An 18,287-nucleotide genomic window follows, 5' to 3' on the forward strand; every position below is an offset into this window, starting at 1 on the left:
GTAAGTTATAATTCTTTTAGAAAGTTTGAAAAAATTATACTGGCAAGAGATGCAGAATATCTTCATTTTTTGAATAGTAAGGAATACTGAGATACAATAGTAATATTTAAAGTACCAGAATCTTACCGTGTAGAAAGACTGAGAAAGTTACATTGTAAGCCTTGTGAAAGGAATTTGTTTATTACTGCATATTTAAGAGACTTTTTACTAAAGAAACCCTTCATAGGTAATCTCCATTTTACTCAGGAGAGGGATATAAATTCTGCAAGCCTTAGAACAACATTGTCTGATAGAAATATAATGCAAACCACCTGTTAACTTTAAATTTTCTAGTAGCTGCATTTAAAAATTAAAAAGAAACGTGAAATTAATTTTAATATATTTAACTCAGGATACCCCAAATATTATAATTTCATCAGTTAGTCGATATAAAAATTATGTTCTTTTCTTCATACTAAGTCTTAAAGCACATCTCAATCTGGACAAATCAAATTTCAAATATTCAGTAGCCACGTGGTTAATGGTGATGGTATTAGACCTGCAGCTTTAGAGTATTTTTTTAATATTGCTGCTTATCCATAGCAAATTTTAAATGTATCCAAGCTCTTCCAGGATTTTCCCCAAGGTTTTTTCACTTGGGATTAGTGAAAAACAGCCAACAATTGTGATCTAAAATCTAGTTCCTTGGATTGTCATGAGTTTGTCAATATAGTAAAGAGATCTGATTATTATTTACAACAGTCCAGAGTTGATTAAAACTAGATCTATTAAATCTCCAGAATTTAGTTTTAATTTTAAGGAAGAAGATGTCTCTAGTGAAAAGTGATATTTTAAAATTCTGCTGTGTGCTTTATGTTTGGTTCTGTTGCAGGAGAATGATAAATTATGGTATAATTAACTACACAATTGAAACAATAGTTACAAAGACATATATATGTGTGGGGAAACACATACAATATTGAGAAAATAAAGAATGCAAAATTGAATGGTCATAATGATTTTAAATATATAAAAGTAATCTGTCTAAAGATTGGAAGAGTAAGGTATTTAGATACAGGAGTAATAATATTTTAATGGAATTACTGTGCTTTAAAAATGAAAGTGAGTGAATATTAATTTTATAATAAATATAAATAATATTGTTTATTATAGTGTATTATGTACTATACATTCAGTATTGGGGACAGAGTATACATGATTTACAAAACACATGTAGACTGCCCTTGGTAGATCTTTTGGTCAAGTGAGAGGGGACATGAATCAAATAAACAAGTGAAAGCTTATGCCATTGATAATTGCTATGAAGAAAAGCTTTATGGTCGTATGTTAACTTAAGATAATGAGTTTCATCTGTTCATGGAGGGTGACCTTGAGGTGATATTTGAGTGGGCACATTAAGTATGTGAAAAAGGAAGGGAAGAATGGTAGATTTACTCTTGTGAATACTGTAGCCACCAGCAACATGTGGATATTAAAAACCTGTGACTGTTAAAAACTATTCTAAATATATATATATTTATAAATGTAAAAATACATTGGGTTTCAAAGACTTAGTACAAGCAACATAAGTTATCTCACTTTTATAAAATATTTTTGAAACCACAGCTAAAAATATTATCTTGATTTTAAAATATTGGTTACGTGTGTTGATAATAGTTTATTTATTTTGGAATAAAATGTAATGTGGCTATTAGAAAATTTAAAATGACATATGTGACTTGCATTATGTCCCTAGTGGATAGCACCAATTGGGAGACATTGAAATCAGATCAATTGAATAAACAAGAGCAAGGGATAGTGTGTTATGGGATGATACTGGGAAAGACTACACAATATGGACTACACAAAGAGACACAATATGTCTCTTTGAGCACTAGGAAGCCATTGAATCAGTTTTGTCAGGTGGAGGGAATATAAGGACTATATTTTGCTCTGACTGTATTCTTATGTTTTAGCAATTTACTATTTACTTTTTTGAGTTAATAGACTATATATGGAAATGTAGATCTATGAGGAAAAAGTAGATGTATGAGGTCTTACAGAAATTTTCATTTTGACCACCTTTTTAATATACTGTTTTAAATTTTTTCCTCTAGTCAAAATTATTTTAATTTCTAATTCATTTTAGATTCTTCCTGGAATAATAAATGTTCATCCTGTAGTAAGAAATTTGGCTGTACTGTGTTTGGGATGCTGTGGACTGCAGAATCAGGATTTTGCAAGTAAACACTTTGTATTACTCTTGCAGGTAAGATTTATCACGTGATTAAAATCTTGATTATACTTACTGAAATAAATACTCAATATGTCTGAATGTGCTAGTATTACAAGTTTAATCTATTCCAGGGCTTATTGATGTTGATGATGATGGATGACTTAGGAACTCAGTTTTTAATCTTTTGATTTTTCTGTTATTAAAAATCTTTTGTAGAGGATGAAATGTCAATTATTTAAGGTTATTTTAAAATTAATCATACAGCAAATTATATTGAGTGCATATAATATGCCCTGCATTATTCTAACTTAGGAAAAAATAAAATAGGTAATGAAAAACACAAGATAAAAGTTTCAGAGGAAATACACAGTGGAAAATAAACAGTAAATAGTATGTCAGATGGAAAAAAAGCAGAGGAAGGAAATCAAGACTGGGAATAGGGAGTGGGAGTAGTTTGATCCAGAAAGACATCACTAATAAGTCGAAATTTGGGCCATTACCAGAGAGGAGTGAGAATGAACTGTGTAGATCTGCGTTAAGAAGTTTCCAAAGAGAGGGAAGAGCAGTGCGGGGGCCCTGCAGTACGACTTTGCTTTACATGTTCAAGGAGCAGGACCTCATATGGCTAGGGCAGACTGAGCAAAGGGAAGAATAGTAGAAGAAAGAGTTTGTAGGTAGCTGACATCCATGTCTTTAGGGATGTCTAGCAATGGCACCCCACTCCAGTACCCTTGCCTGGAAAATCCCATGGACGGAGGAGCCTGGTAGGCTGCAGTCCATGGGGTCGCTAGGAGTCGGACACGACTGAGCGACTTCCCTTTCACTTTTCACTTTCATGCATTGGAGAGGGAAATGGCAACCCACTCCAGTGTTCTTGCCTGGAGAATCCCAGGGATGGGGGAGCCTGGTGGGCTGCCGTCTCTGGGGTCACACAGAGTCAGACACAACTGAAGCGACTTAGCAACAGCAACAGTCTATAAAGCGGAGAAGGCGATGGCACCCCACTCCAGTACTCTTGCCTGGAGAATCCCAGGGACGGAGGAGCCTGGTGGGCTGCCATCTATGGGTCGCACAGAGTCAGACACGACTGACGTGACTTAGCAGCAGGAGCAGCAGTCTGTAAAAATGTAGCTTCACAGTGAATGAGATGGGAAGGAATTAGAAGATTTTGAGTAGAGGATTTTTATGCTCTGACTGGGTGTAGTGATAGTTAGACCATGGATTGGCAAACCTTTTCTATAAAGGTCTAGAGAGTAAATATTGTAGACTTTGCAGGGCGTATGGTCTGTCTGAACTCTTGCCCTGCTGTGGTGGTTGAAAACATCCACAGGTGAGATATATTATTAGGTGTAGTTGTAGATCAATAAAACTTACATTTATAGAATCCAAAATTTAAATTTCATATAATTTTAGCACATAATGAGATACTAGTTTTTAACCATTTAAAAATGTACGGTTTTATTCTTAACTTAGACTCTGTTTAAAAACAGGCAGCAAACTGGATTTGGTCCATGAGTCATAGTTTGCAGATCCCTAGTAGTAATTACAGGGATACAAGTATGGAAGCAGGGGTACTCATAAGGTATTGTAATAATCTAGGAAAGAGATATTGATGACCTGGACCAGTGTTATGATTTTTGGGGTCATGGGAAGTGATGGTAGTTTGAGTTTGAAGGACAATGTCTGTAGAATTTGCTGATGAATCTGATGTGGCATGTGAGAAAAAGAAGTGGAAGGAAACAGGAATTTGGCCAGAATAGGTGGAGAGACGGAGTTACCCTTTCCTGTGATAAGGAAAACAGAATAACAGATTTTATGGCAGGTAAATGAGATAAGGAGTTCAATTTTAGACATGGTAAGTTTGAAATTGGAGGTACAGTTCGCTTTAGTTCAGTCGCTCAGTTGTGTCCGACTCTTTGCGACCCCATGAATCACAGCACTCCAGACCTTCCTGTCCATCACATACAAGTGGGTGTATATTGGATAGACATTTGTATGTGGGTTTGGAGCTAGAAGACAGGCCCAGACTGAGCACATGGATCTGGGAGTCTTTATTCTATAATAACTTTATTCTTTATTCTTTATTCTCTGATGCCTAGAGTTTGGATGTTACCTGACAAATGCATGTAGTTTGAGAAGAGATTTCAACTTGATAGTTCTCTAGGGCTCAGACAACATTTAAGGTAAGGGAGATGAGGAGCTAGTTAAGACCAAGGTGAAGTAGATAGTTAGGGAAAAGTGTGATGTCCTAGAAAGCAAGTGAAGATGATATTTTAATGAGGCCAAGATGACCCAACTGTCTAATGCTTGTGACAGGTTGGTACGACTTCATGGTTGAGCATTTTTGGCAAGTAAGGCAGTGTTTGGTGACTTTCATGAAAGTAGTTTATGTGAAGGTCAAAGTCTATTGGAGTGATCCAAAGAGAGAATTATTGAGTGGAGGGTTTTTGTCTCCAGTCCTTCTCAGAAGGATTGGAGATAGCCAGTGTAGACTATTCTTTCAAGATTTTACTTTGTTAGGAGTAACAGAGAAATGGAGGGGTAACAAGAGAGGATATGGGGTAAAAAAAGTTTTTTTGGTTTGAATTTTTTTTAAGATGGAGAAAATTAAAGCCTGTTTTGTACCCTAATGAGAATGACCCATGTGAAATGAAAACAGTGAAAATATAGGGAAGAGAGGGTGCTCAGCTGCTTGAGCGCTATTGAGTAGACAAGAGGGGATTAAGTCTAGTGTATCAGTGGAATGCATTTGACTTTTTAGCTCCTTTGGACATCTGTTTTTAACATTTGGGCCTAGCTTTACTTGGAAAATATACTTCCCTCCATCTCTTGTCAAATGTAGTGGGATAAAAAAGCTGCAAGGAAATTTTGATCTTGGGGGAAATTCAACTATTGATTGGGTTGAGTCTTAAATAAAATAATCTTCCTAAAACTGATAATCCTTGTTGTCACATGTTATTTTCAAGTTAACACGAAAAGTGCTCCCATTTACCTGTTGGCAAGCAATATGTACAAAAATACCTTGCAGCTTTTTTATTCCACTACATTTGACAACACCAAGTGCTACATGAATCACACTGTCCTTTTGTGACAATGTGGGGAGATGGAGGGAAGTGTATTTTCCAAGTAAAGCTAGGTCCAAATGAAACTTCCTTTAATGTTGCATATGATATTGCCAAGAAAAAGAAAGCATATACAGTTAGGGAGGACGTGGGTAAGTCTTGTGTTCTGGAACTGGTCAAACTGTTTGTGACTTGTATCAAAGGAAAAAAATTTGAAACCATACTTTTTTTTAAAAGATAGTTCTCAGGAATTTCAGTGTTTGGTTATATTTTCCTTTTTTGGAATACTTTGGATCTAATCAGTTCATTTAATGTGCAAGGATTAAATTCCTAATGTTGCTTTGTTTATATTTATCATCCCATGCTCGTTATCAGAGTAAAATTTCTATTATGTGAGATTCTTTTGGAAACTTGGAATGTCATGTATTATCTTTAAAATGGTGTACAGTTTTTTTCAAACTGGGAGAAAGATTTTGTACTTTGTCCAGATGAATCATTTATAGCACTTAGCCATATATCTGGTTTTGCTCCAAGATGTAAAATAAATCTCCCATTACTATTTAAATCAGCAGGTATTGGCATCAGTGATTCTACTAGTAATACTAAAAGGAGTCCCATCTACTATTGTGAATTTTATTGGCTTTATAGATGCCCAGGAAATAAAATCCTACATTTTCAAAGAGATTTTGTTGAGAAATTAAATGAGTAAGTTCTCAACTTCAATTTCCTGGCTTTGTAGAGGAAGGGTAGTTAAGTGTAGATTGACCCCTGCTAAGTGTTGATTGAAGCTGCTAAGTCGCTTCAGTCGTGTCCGACTCTGTGTGACCCCATAGACGGCAGCCCACCAGGCTCCCCGACCCCTGGGATTTTCCAGGCAAGAACACTGGAGTGGGTTGCCATTTCCTTCTCCAATGCAGGAAAGTGAAAAGTGAAAGTGAAGTTGCTCAGTCATGTCCGACTCTTCATGACACCGTGGACTGCAGCCTACCAGGCTCCTCTGCCCATGGGATTTTCCAGAGTATGGAGTGGGGTGCCATTGCCTTCTCCAAGATTGACCCCTAGTCATTACTTTTTTTTTTAAGTGGAAGAAAAATCTTATTTGATAGTGAATGGTTCATTTATGTCTAGCTTACTAAGTACCATGCTTTCTGACTCTAAAAATGAGGTAAAACATTCATCAAGATGCCCTATATACCATTATGAGTACTTCTGAAAATTTACAAGTTGTTTTCAAATTGGAATGCTGATAGAGGAGATTAAAGTTAGACAATTATATAAAATTTCTAGTACTGCAGCAAAAAAAAAATAGCCTAGAACTCTTTCCAAAGGTATAGTCATGCACTTGACTTTTAAATTTGAAATGTGAATTTTGATCTTTTTAATTTTTGTTGATATAACATCAATAATATGGAGAAGGAAATGGCAACCCAGCTCTAGTATTCTTGCCTGGAAAATACCATGGACAGAGGAGCCTAAGGGGCTACAGTCCATGGGGTCACAAGGAGTAGGGCACAATTGAGTGACTAACAGTGTGACAACAACATGAATAATAAGTGTTTTGGTCATTTTAGAAGAAATGTAATATGAATTTAATGCTTAAGAGTGTCCTGGAGCACTAGGAAGTTATTTAATACTAAACTTAGCCCCCATTTGACAGAGCTATAGGAGCGCTGTTTACTCCTGTATAATTTTCTGTAGTGAAAAGAATTGCCAAAATCAAGTTCCTGTGAAAAATAAATGAATGTTCCCTATCCAAGACCATTTCATAATTTTACCTTAATATCAAATCAAAATAGTTAATAGTAGCCTTGTCGTGGAATTAAAATTGACCTTTTTTTTTTAACTTTTAACTTTGATCTCTGAACTTTTTTCAGGGACTGGCTATTAATGTTTGTCTGAAAAATAACAGTATAATTTTTTGTACATTAAAAATGTGAGTGATATCAGATACAAATGCAGTAAAATATATTGTATATGAAATTTTGCCTATGTTTTGAATGTTATTCTGGGGTGGACTTTTATTAGATCTTCAAAGGGATTTGCGATCAAAAGAATTTAACCACAGCAGATTCAGTTGTTTATAAAGGTATTTTCAGAGCTATCATTGGAAGATTTTAGATTAAGGGAAAAGAGCTGTATTTTGGTAAAGTAAGAAATCTTTTTTTTTTTTTTAAATCAAGTTTGACTAGCAGAAACTGATTTAAGAAATATATCCACACTTGTTAGAAAGGCAGAAGAGGGAAATTACTTAATTTTAAACTCTTTCTTTAAAAAATATCCAATTTTGAGAGCTATTGCTAGCCAGTAAAGGACTGAAAAGGGCAAGGAAAGCCAAGATGCTGTTGAGAGAGTAGTGTGTTTAAAATTTGTAGAGAATGGTCATGACAGTACATTCTTAGAAATAAGCATTTGGATTTGGCAAATTTGCAAGTCTTGCCATAAGAAAATGTAATAGATTTATCTTGAAATCAAGTTTTGTAATTTTGAGCCATTTTTCTCCATTCATTTGACAAACCTGCTGGTGATTTTTTTCTTTTTCATTCTATGGGCTAAGCTGTATAGCTTATCAATCAATCAAGCATATCAATGATCAAAATTTAAGTACATTAGAGAACATACTAATAGTAAATTTCTTCATAGTAGAAACATTCAACTCTTTTTTTTTATGGCTTTTTTTAAATTTAGTTTATAGGAATTCAGTTTTCTTAACTTAGGGTACTCATACAAACTGCTGGGTTTTGTGATTTATTTCCTTTTATAAAGGAGTCCAATTCAATGAAAACTGAATTGATGATTAATGAAATATGAATTTATTGCACTAATAAAAAAATTTGTCTTTAATGAAGCTTGATAGCTTAGAGGAATACTGATATTCTAGTAAATGCTTTTCATTAGTTAGGATGTAATATTTTTGTCTTTATAGATGGCCCTAAACAATTGCAATATAATAGAACAGTTTTTCTAGATCTTGAAAATAATAAAATCATAGTTGAACATATACTCATTGAACATATACTCATACACATTTTTATATATAAAAGGAACAAATAATATAGTTCTGACTCCAGTCAGGAAATTTTTACTGACTGATGAACTTTTTCTGAAAGAAATGTAACTCTTTAAGTGTCATGGTATAAATAACAATAACTTTAGAATAAATTTTAATTAAGTTTTTAAAAATATTATATGTAGACTTGACACTGTTGTTGAAATTAGAGTAAGATATATGTTAATTTTATGTTGTGTAAACAGAATGAAAGTGTACCTAATTTACTTTTGGTGGGGGATGTTGTTTCAATTTAGGTTTTGCAAATTGATGATGTGACAATAAAAATAAGTGCTTTAAAGGCAATCTTTGACCAACTGATGACATTTGGATTTGAACCATTTAAAACTAAAAAAATCAAAGCTACTCAAAAGGAAGGTGCAGAAATAAACTCCAGTGAAGAGCAAGAGTCAAAAGAATCCGAAGAAGAGACAGCTATAGCCAAGAATGTTCTGAAACTACTTTCCGATTTCTTAGATAGTGAGGTAAGAAATAATCATGGCCCTATTAGTGTGCAAGGTCATTTTTAGCATATATATGTTTATGCTCTTTTTAGTTTTTTAAGCTGAAGTTTAAACTTGGCCAGCATTTAAAAAATTTTTGCCTTTTGAATATCATAATTAAATTCTTTCACTTGTAATATACCTAATTTCCCACTATCAAATTACATGTTTAGAGAATTGAAGTGTAAACAAAAATGAAATGACTATTGGGAGGTTGTTGTTTTTCATCTTTTTTCTCTGTCTTATGATCTATGACTTACAACTTTCTTCCCCAGGAGTTTTTTTTTTTTTTTCCTATTTTGGCATGGGGATTTTAGTTCTTGACCAGGGATTGAACTCCACCCCCTGCATTGAAAGCACAGAGTCTTAACCACTGGACTGCCAGGGAAGTCCTCCCAAAGAGTCTTAAGAAATAATTTAAAATAATCTTATATTGAATGGGTACAAGTTCTAAGATATGGTATGGGCTTAGATCTCTTTCCTTAAGGTACTCATTAACTACATTTTTAAAGCATCTATAAACATTTAAATTATAAATTTTTTAATTTTTATTGAGATGAAATTGACATAACATAGAGTAACAATTTTAGAGTGAACAATTCACTGACATTTAGTGTAGTGCAACCACTGCCTCTACTTTTTAAAACATTTTTATATCCCAAAGGATTAAGTAGTTGCTCCCAGTGTCTCCTCCTACCAGCCTGCAACAACCATCAATTTGCATTTTGTCTCTATGGATATAACTCTTCTGGGTATTTCCTATAAATGGAATCATAAAATATGTGACTTCCTGTCTGCTTTCTTTAACTTAGCTTTTTTTCAAGATTTATCTGTGTTGTGACTTGTGTCACAAGCCTTCTTATGGCAGAATAATATTCTCTTCTATGTATATACCACAGTTTGTTTAGCCATTCATCCACTGAAGGATATTTGGACTGTTTCCACCTTTGGGTGTTGTGAATAGTACTGCTATGAAGATATGTATGGCTGAGTAGCTATTTTTAATTCTTTTCAGTATATTTCTAGAAGTAGGGTTACCAGGTCATATATTAATTCTTCTTTGCTGTTTTAGGATTTTGCTTCTGCTCCTCATCCCAACTAATTGCTTAATATATCCTCAACCTTTCTTTCTCTTTAAAGTTAGAACATTTAAGTTCTCTCAGCAAATTTTAGTAATACTATAGTGTTATCATTTGCCACCATATTTTACATTTGGTCTCGAGAACTTATTCATCTTTTTTTTAAAGGTATAATAGAACTTCTTGTAGCTGAAAATACACCCTTTTACCAACCTCTCTATATTTGCCCCCACCCACCAATCTGTGGTAACTATTATTCATTCTACTATTTCTCTGAGTTTAACTTTTTGAAAGATTTCTACATAAAAGTGATACCAAAAAAGTATTTGTCGGGCTGTTTCACTTAGTATATTGTCCTCGGGGTCTAGTCCTCTTGTTGCAAATGGCAGGATTTCCTTCCTTTTTTATGGCTGAATAATATCTTACATCTTCTCTGTTCATTCACTAATGGACACACAGGTTGTTTCCATATCTTAGCTCTTGTAAATAATGCTACAGTGAACATGGGAGTGCAGGTATGTCTTCAAGATTCTCTTTTCATTTCCTTTCGATGTATACCCAAAAATGGGACTGCTGAATCATATAGTATTTGTGTTTTTACTGTTTTGAAGAATTTCATTCTACTTTGCATAATGACTACACCAGTTTACATTCCCACTAAGACTGCACTTTGGTTCTTTTTTCTTCACATCTTTGCCAAATGTCTTTTTGATAAAACCATTTTAACAGTGTGAGGTGATATCTCATTGTGGTGTGTTTTTTTTTCCCTTAAATTCTTTTTAGGTTTTTGCATTTTGGTTTTTATTCATTTTTGAGTTAATCTTTTGTATATGGTGCAAGGTATGATCAGTTGTCCTGTGGCCACTGCTGAATTTTCCAAATTTGCTGGCATATTGAGTGTAGCACTTTCACAGCATCATCTTTCAGGATTTGAAATAGCTCAACTGGAATTCCATCACCTCCACTAGCTTTGTTCGTAGTGATGCTTTCTAAGGCCCACTTGACTTCACATTCCAGGATGTCTGGCTCTAGGTCAGTGATCACACCATCGTGATTATCTGGGTCGTGAAGATCTTTTTTGTACAGTGTTGTGTATTCTTGCCGCCTCTTCTTAATATCTTCTGCTTCTGTTAGGTCCATACCATTTCTGTCCTTTATCGAGCCCATCTTTGCATGAAATATTCCTTTGGTATCTCTTATTTTCTTGAAGAGATCTCTAGTCTTTCCCATTCTGTTGTTTTCCTCTATTTCTTTGCATTGATCGCTGAGGAAGGCTTTCTTATCTCTTCTTGCTATTCTTTGGAACTCTGCATTCAGATGCTTATATCTTTCCTTTTCTCCTTTGCTTTTCGCTTCTCTTCTTTTCATAACTATTTGTAAGGCCTCCCCAGACAGCCATCACCTGACCTGCCTCTTGAGAAATCTGTATGCAGGTCAGGAAGCAACAGTTAGAACTGGACATGGAACAACAGACTGGTTCCAAATAGGAAAAGGAGTACATCAAGGCTGTATATTGTCACCCTGCTTATTTAACTTATATGCAGAGTACATCATGAGAAACACTGGACTGGAAGAAGCACAAGCTGGAATCAAGATTGCCGGGAGAAATATCAATAACCTCATATATGCAGAGGACACCACCCTTATGGCAGAAAGTGAAAAGGAACTAAAAAGCCTCTTGATGAAAGTGAAAGTGGAGAGTGAAAAAGTTGGCTTAAAGCTCAACATTCAGAAAACAAAGATCATGGCATCCAGTCCCATCACTTCATGGTAAATAGATAAGGAAACAGTGGAAACAGTGTCAGACTTTATTTTTCTGGGCTCCAAAATCACTGCAGATGGTGATTGCAGCCATGAAATTAAAAGACGATTACTCCTTGGAAGGAAAGTTATGACCAACCTAGACAGCATATTCAAAAGCAGAGACATTACTTTGTCAACAAAGGTCCGTCTAGTCAAGGCTATGGTTTTTCCTGTGGTCATGTATGGATGTGAGAGTTGGACTGTGAAGAAGGCTGAGCACCGAAGAATTGATGCTTTTGAACTGTGGTGTTGGAGAAGACTCTTGAGAGTCCCTTGGACTGCAAGGAGATGCAACCAGTCCATTCTGAAGGAGATCAGGCCTGGGATTTCTTTGGAAGGAATGCTAAAGCTGAAACTCCAGTACTTTGGCCACCTCATGCGAAGAGTTGACTCATTGGAAAAGACTCTGATGCTGGGAGGGATTGGGGGCAGGAGGAGAAGGGGACGACAGAGGATGAGATGGCTGGATGGCATCACTGACTTGGTGGACGTGAGTCTGAGTGAACTCCGGGAGTTGGTGATGGACAGGGAGGCCTGGCGTGCTGCGATTCATGGGGTCGCAAAGAGTCGGACACGACTGAGCGACTGAACTGAACTGATGATCAGTTGTTGTTGCTGGTTTTTTTTTTTTTTGCATGAAAGTATTCAGGTTTCTTCTAGCACCATACAGCATGTGGGATCTTAGTTCCCCTGACCAGGGATCAAATCCATGCCCCTGCGTTGGAAGGTGGAGTCTTAACCACTGGATCACCAGGGAAGTCCCTCATTTTACTTTTGTTTTGTGTTTTCCTGGTGAGTAGTGATATTGAGCACCTTTTCATGTGCCTGTCAGCCATTTTTATATCTTTTTTCACAAAAAATGTTTATCAGTACCTCTGCTCATTTTTTAAAAAATTTATTTTTAATTGAAGGATAATTGCCTTACAGTATTGCATTGGTTTCGGCCAAACATCGACATGAATCTGCCAGATATACCCATGTCCCATCCCACTTGAATTTCCCTCCCACCTCTCTCCCTGTCCCACCCCTCTAGATTGTTGCTGAACCCTGATTTGAGTTCCCTGAGTCATACAGCAAATGCCCATTGACTATCTATTTTACATATGATAATGTATGTTTCCATGTTACTCTCTCTCACCATACCTCCTACCCTCCCCTTCTCCCCACCTAGCCGTGTCCATAAGTCTGTTCTTAATGTCTCTGTCTCCACTGCTGCTCTGCAAATAGGTTCATCAATGCCATCTTTCTAGATTCCATATATATGCATTAGTATATGATGATTGTTTTTCTCTTTTTGACTTACTTCACTCTGTATAATAGGCTGTAGCTTCATCCACCTCATTAGGACTGACTCAAGAATGTTCCTTTTTATGGCTGAGTAGTATTCCATTATATTTATATATATATATATAGATAGATAGAGAGCACGCATGCGTGTGCGTGTGAGAGCACAGATTCTTTATCCATTCATCTGTCGATGGATATCTAGGTTTCTTCCATGTCCTAGCTATTGTAAATAGAGCTGCAGTAAACTTTGGGTTACATGTGTATTTTTCACTTCTGGTTTCCTCAGGGTTCTGCCTAGTAGTGGGATTGCTGAGTTATATGGTGATTTTATTCCTAGTGTTTTAAGGAGTCTCCATAATTTTCTCCATAGTGACTGTATGAATTGATATTCCCACCAACAGTGCAAGGGGGTTCCCTTTTCTCCACACCCTCTCTAGCATTTATTGTTTGTAGATTTTTTGATGATGTCCATTCTGACCACTATGAGGTAATATCTCATTGTAGTTCTGATTCGCATTTCTCTAATAACGAATGATGTTAAACATCTTTTCATGTATTTGTTAGACCTCTGCATATCTTCTTTGGAGAAATGTCTGTTTAGGTCTTTTGCCCATTTTTTGATTGATTGTTTTGGTTATTGATTTTTATGAGCTGCTTGTATATTTCTGAGATTAATCCTTTGTCAGTTCTTTCATTTACTGTTATTTATTCCCATTCGCGGGTTGTCTTTTCACTTTGTTTATAGTTTCCTTTGCTGTGCAAAAGTTTTTAAATTTAATTAGGTCCTATGTGTTTATTTTTTTAAATTTCCATTACTCTAGTTGGTGGGTCATAGAGGATCTTGCTGTGATTTATGTCATAGAGTGTTCTGCCTGAGTTTTCCTTTAGGAGTTTTATAGTTTGTGGTCTTACATTTAGGTCTTTAATCCATTTTGAGTCTTATCTTTGTGTATGACCTTAGGAACTGTTCTAATTTCATTTTTTTAAAAGTAGTTGTCCAGTTTTCCCAGCATCACTTACTAAAGAGATTCTCTTTGCCCCATTGTATATTCTTTCCTCCTTTGTCAAAAATAAGGAATCCATAGGTGCATGGGATTACCTCTGGACTCTCCGTCTTGTTCCATTTGTCTGCATTTCTTTTTTTTGTGCCAGTATGGCCTTGATGACTATAGCTTTGTAGTATAATCTGAAGTCAGGAAGGTTGAATCAACGCCCCCTGCAGTAGAAGGTGGAGTCTTAACAACTGGACTTAACTGCCTGGAAGGTGGACCACCAGGGAACAACAATTAATCAAATTTTGGTTTTGCTATTGAGTTGTAGTAGAGTTCTTTATATATAATTTTGGATATTAATCCTTTATCAGATATATAATTTGCAAATATTTTCTCCCATTCCATAGGCTATCTTTTAATTTTATTGATGATTTCCTTTGCTGTGGAGATGATTTTTAGTTTGATATAGTCCCATTTGTTTATTTTTGCTTTTGTTGCCTTTATTAAGGAGCTTACTACCCTCTGTTTTTTCTGTAGTAATTTCATGGTTTCATATGGTAATTTCTTTAATTTTTTGAGGACCTGCCAAACTGTTTTTCATAGCAGCTGAACTACTTTACATTCCCAGTGTACCAACAATGAACAGGGGTTTCATCCTTATCAACACTTGTTATTTTAAACAATTTTATTGTTTGTTATTAAAATTAATACGAGAAAATTGTTATTGAAATTTTTAGCCATTTTAGTAGATTGGATTGGCACCTCACTGTAGTTTTGAATTAAATTACCCTAATGACTAGTGACAGAGAAGGCAATGGCACCCCACTCCAGTACTTCTGCCTGGAAAATCCCATGGACGGAGGAGCCTGGTGGGCTGAAGTCCATGGGGTCGCTAAGAGTCGGACACGACTGAGCGACTTCACTTTCACTTTCACTTTTCACTTTCCTGCATTGGAGAAGGAAATGGCAACCCACTCCAGTGTTCTTGCCTGGAGAATCCCAGGGGCGGGGGAGCCTGGTGGGCTGCCGTCTATGGGGTCGCACAGAGTCGGACACGACTGAAGTGACTTAGCAGCAGCAGCAATGACTAGTGATGAGTATCTCCCTGTGCCTTTTGGCTATTTGTATTCCTTGTTTAGAGAAATATCTTTTCAAATCCTTTGCTCATTTTTAAATTGGGCTTTTTACTTTTTTAATAATGTTCTTCGATTTTTATGAAGTTTTAGGTTTCCATGAAGACTAATTTATCTTCTGTTGCTTGTGCTTTTGGTGTTTTGTCTAAGACTGCACTAATCAGAAGTCATGAAAGTTTATCCTTTTATTTTCTTCAAAAAGTTTTACTCCTTTAGCTTTTGATTTAGATGTATTGGTGCATTTTCAGCTAATATCTCAGTAAATGGTGTGAGGTAGAAGTCCAGTTTCATTTGTTTAACTGGACATCCAGTTGTCTCAGCACCATTAGTTGAAGAGATTATTCTTTTCCTCCTGAATTGTTTTAGCATCATTGTGGAGGATCAGAAAAGTCAATTGATCATCAGTATGTGGGTTTATTTCTGGATTCTCAATTCTTTTTCATTGTCTGTCTATCCTGAGCCAGTACCAAACTCTCTTGATTCATGTAACTTCATAGTAAGTTTTGAAACCAGGGAGTTGAGTTTTCCAACTTCAGCTCATTATTTTCAGTATTGTTTTGGCTATTTGAAGTACCTTGAAGTTCTTATGAATTTGAGGATTGACTTTTCCATTTCCGCAAAAAAGTCTGTTGGAATTTTGATAGTGATTGCATTGAATATATGTAGATTGCATTGGGGCAGTATTGCTATCTTAATGTTTTCCAATCCACTAACTCAAATGTCTTTACTTGTATTTAGGTCGTCTTTGATTTCTTTCAAAACTGTTATGTAGGTGTCTGGGTCCATGTTTTTTACTTCCTTGGTTAAATTTATTCCTATATATTTTATTTTGGATGCTATTGTAAATGGAATTATTTTCTTAATTTCTTTTTTGGATTGTTCATTCATGTTCATAGAAACTCAGCTGTATTTTTGTGTGTGGATTGATTTAATTTTGTATCATGCAACTTTGCTGCATTCATTTGCTAACTCTTTTAGTTTCTCTGTGTGTTTATTCTTTGGCATTTTCTCTCTAAGATCAAGTTATCTGTTAAGAGACAGTTTTAATTCTTCCTTTTCAATTTGAATATCTTTTATTTCTTTTTCTGGTATAATTGTTCTGGCTAGAACTTGCTGTACAGTCTTGAATAGCAGTGGTTAAAAAAGGCATCCTTGTCCTGTTTCTGATCTTAGGGGGAAAGTTTTCAGTCTTTGTTGACTATAATGTGGAATCTTCATAAATGCCCTTTATCATTTTGAAGAAATTCTATTTTTCTCTGAGGTTTTTTCCCCCTAATCATAAAAGCATGTCTAATTTTGTCAAATGGTTTTTCTGTATGAGTTTAAAAGATCATGTGATTTTTTTTTTTTTTTTAATTTCTATGGTACATTATAATGCTTCATTTTCTTATATTGAACCACCGTTGCATTCTTTGGATAAATCTCACTGAGTTATGTTGTATAATCTTTTTAATATGTTGTTTGGTTTGATTTGCTAGTAATTTGGTAAAGATTTTTTACATTGGTATTCATAAGGGAAATTAATCTATAGTTTCCTTGCATTGTCTTTGTCTGCCTTTGGTGTCAGGGTAATACTGACCTCATAAATTGAGATAGGAATTGTTTTCTCCTGTTTTTTAGGAAGACTTTGAGAAAGATTGCTGTCAGTTCTTTAAATATTTGGTAGAATTTACACATCTAGTCTTAGACTTTTCTTTTGGAGAAGTTTCTGATTTACTCATTCAAGCTATGTATTTTTTATTGGTGTATTCAGATTTTCTATTTAAGGCCCTTTTGGCAATTTGTGTGTTTCTAGGATGTGGTTCATTTCATCTAGGTTGTTTAATTTGTTGATATTCAGTTCTTAGTATTATGTTTATAATCCTACTTTTTATTTCTGTAAGGCCAGTTGTAATGTTCCTGCTTTCATTTCTGATTTTAGTTATTTGCGTCTTTTTTTTTTTGTCAGTGTAACTAAAGGTTTTTCAGGTGTGTTGCTCTTTTCAAAGAAACAACTTCCAGTTTCATTGAGTTTGTTTTTCCCTCTAATTTTCTGTCTCTTTTTTTAGTTCTCTAAGATGTAAAGTTAGCTTATTGGTTTTAGATTTTTTTTTTTAACGTAGACATTTACTGCTATAAATTTTCCTCTGAAACTTTGGTGCGTATCAAAAGTTTTTGTGTTTTTTATTTTTATTTATCTAATTAAGCAGTTTCTAATTTTCATTTTGATGACTACTTTGACCTGTTGGTGTGTAAGAAGAGTATATTGTTTAATTTACATACTTGTGAATTTTACAGTTTTCTTTTGTTATGCTTTTCAAGTGTTTTCCATTGTAGTTGGAGAAGATACTTTGTATGTCATTCTTTATGAATTTACTGAGACTTGTTTTGGGTCTAATACAGGCTCTATTCTTGAGAATGTTCCACGTGCTCTTGAGAAGACTGTGTAGTCCACTGTTGTTGGGAGTGTTTTGTATGTTTGGTAGGTTTATGGTGTTAAGTCCTCTACTTCCTTATTGGTCTGTCCAGCTGTTCTATTCATTATGGAAAGCGGCATATTAACATCTTCAGTTATTATTTTCGAGCTGTCTTGTACTTACAGTTCCATCAGTGTATTCCAGATATTTTGGGGCTCCGTTTGTTTTATGTTTATAAGTATCTTTTTGATGAGTTGACCTTTTTAAAATTAATATTTAATGTCTTTCCTACTGTAACAATTTTTGACATCACATTTTGACTATAAATTGGTGGAAATAAGTCCTTATTAGTATTTTCTTAAGTTTTTAGTTCCTAGCCAAGTAATAAGACTGACTTCTTATTGGGAATTATCCAGTGCTGTGGGTTTGCTGACATTGCGTAGATGGAAAACTATTGAACAGGAAAATTGACTGTAGATGAATGAGTTTTGTTTGTTTTTTTTTTTTTTTAATACTGCAGGTTCATTAATCTCTTTCTGGCTTCACTGGATTCTGTGACTTTGATTTTATTTTTGTCATAACCACTAAAAAATTTTGACTTTCTTAATTGTCCTCTGGGCCATATACAAGTTTTCTTTACATGCTTTAAAGACCTGCAGTCCTGTCCCAATTCAAATTCCTATGTTAGAAATTTTAAAAAGATGAAAGACATGCAGCCTTTGGAATTGGAGACTTAGAGACTTGTGTTCTGGTAACATCTTTGAATCTTCA

General features: G+C 35.0%; 1 protein-coding gene across 2 annotated transcripts in view; it reads left to right on the forward strand.

The window, feature by feature from the left end:
* NCAPG (non-SMC condensin I complex subunit G) overlaps positions 1-18,287 on the forward strand; it is a 76,507-nt gene that overhangs the window by 49,338 nt on the left and 8,882 nt on the right. For both annotated transcript variants that reach the window (XM_005207785.5, NM_001102376.2), the window contains 2 exon segments: positions 2,129-2,248; positions 8,581-8,808. In XM_005207785.5, coding sequence (XP_005207842.1) covers positions 2,129-2,248; positions 8,581-8,808 — 348 coding nt within the window.

This window comes from Bos taurus, chromosome 6, assembly GCF_002263795.3.
Source record: "Bos taurus isolate L1 Dominette 01449 registration number 42190680 breed Hereford chromosome 6, ARS-UCD2.0, whole genome shotgun sequence".
NCBI lineage: Eukaryota > Metazoa > Chordata > Mammalia > Artiodactyla > Bovidae > Bos > Bos taurus.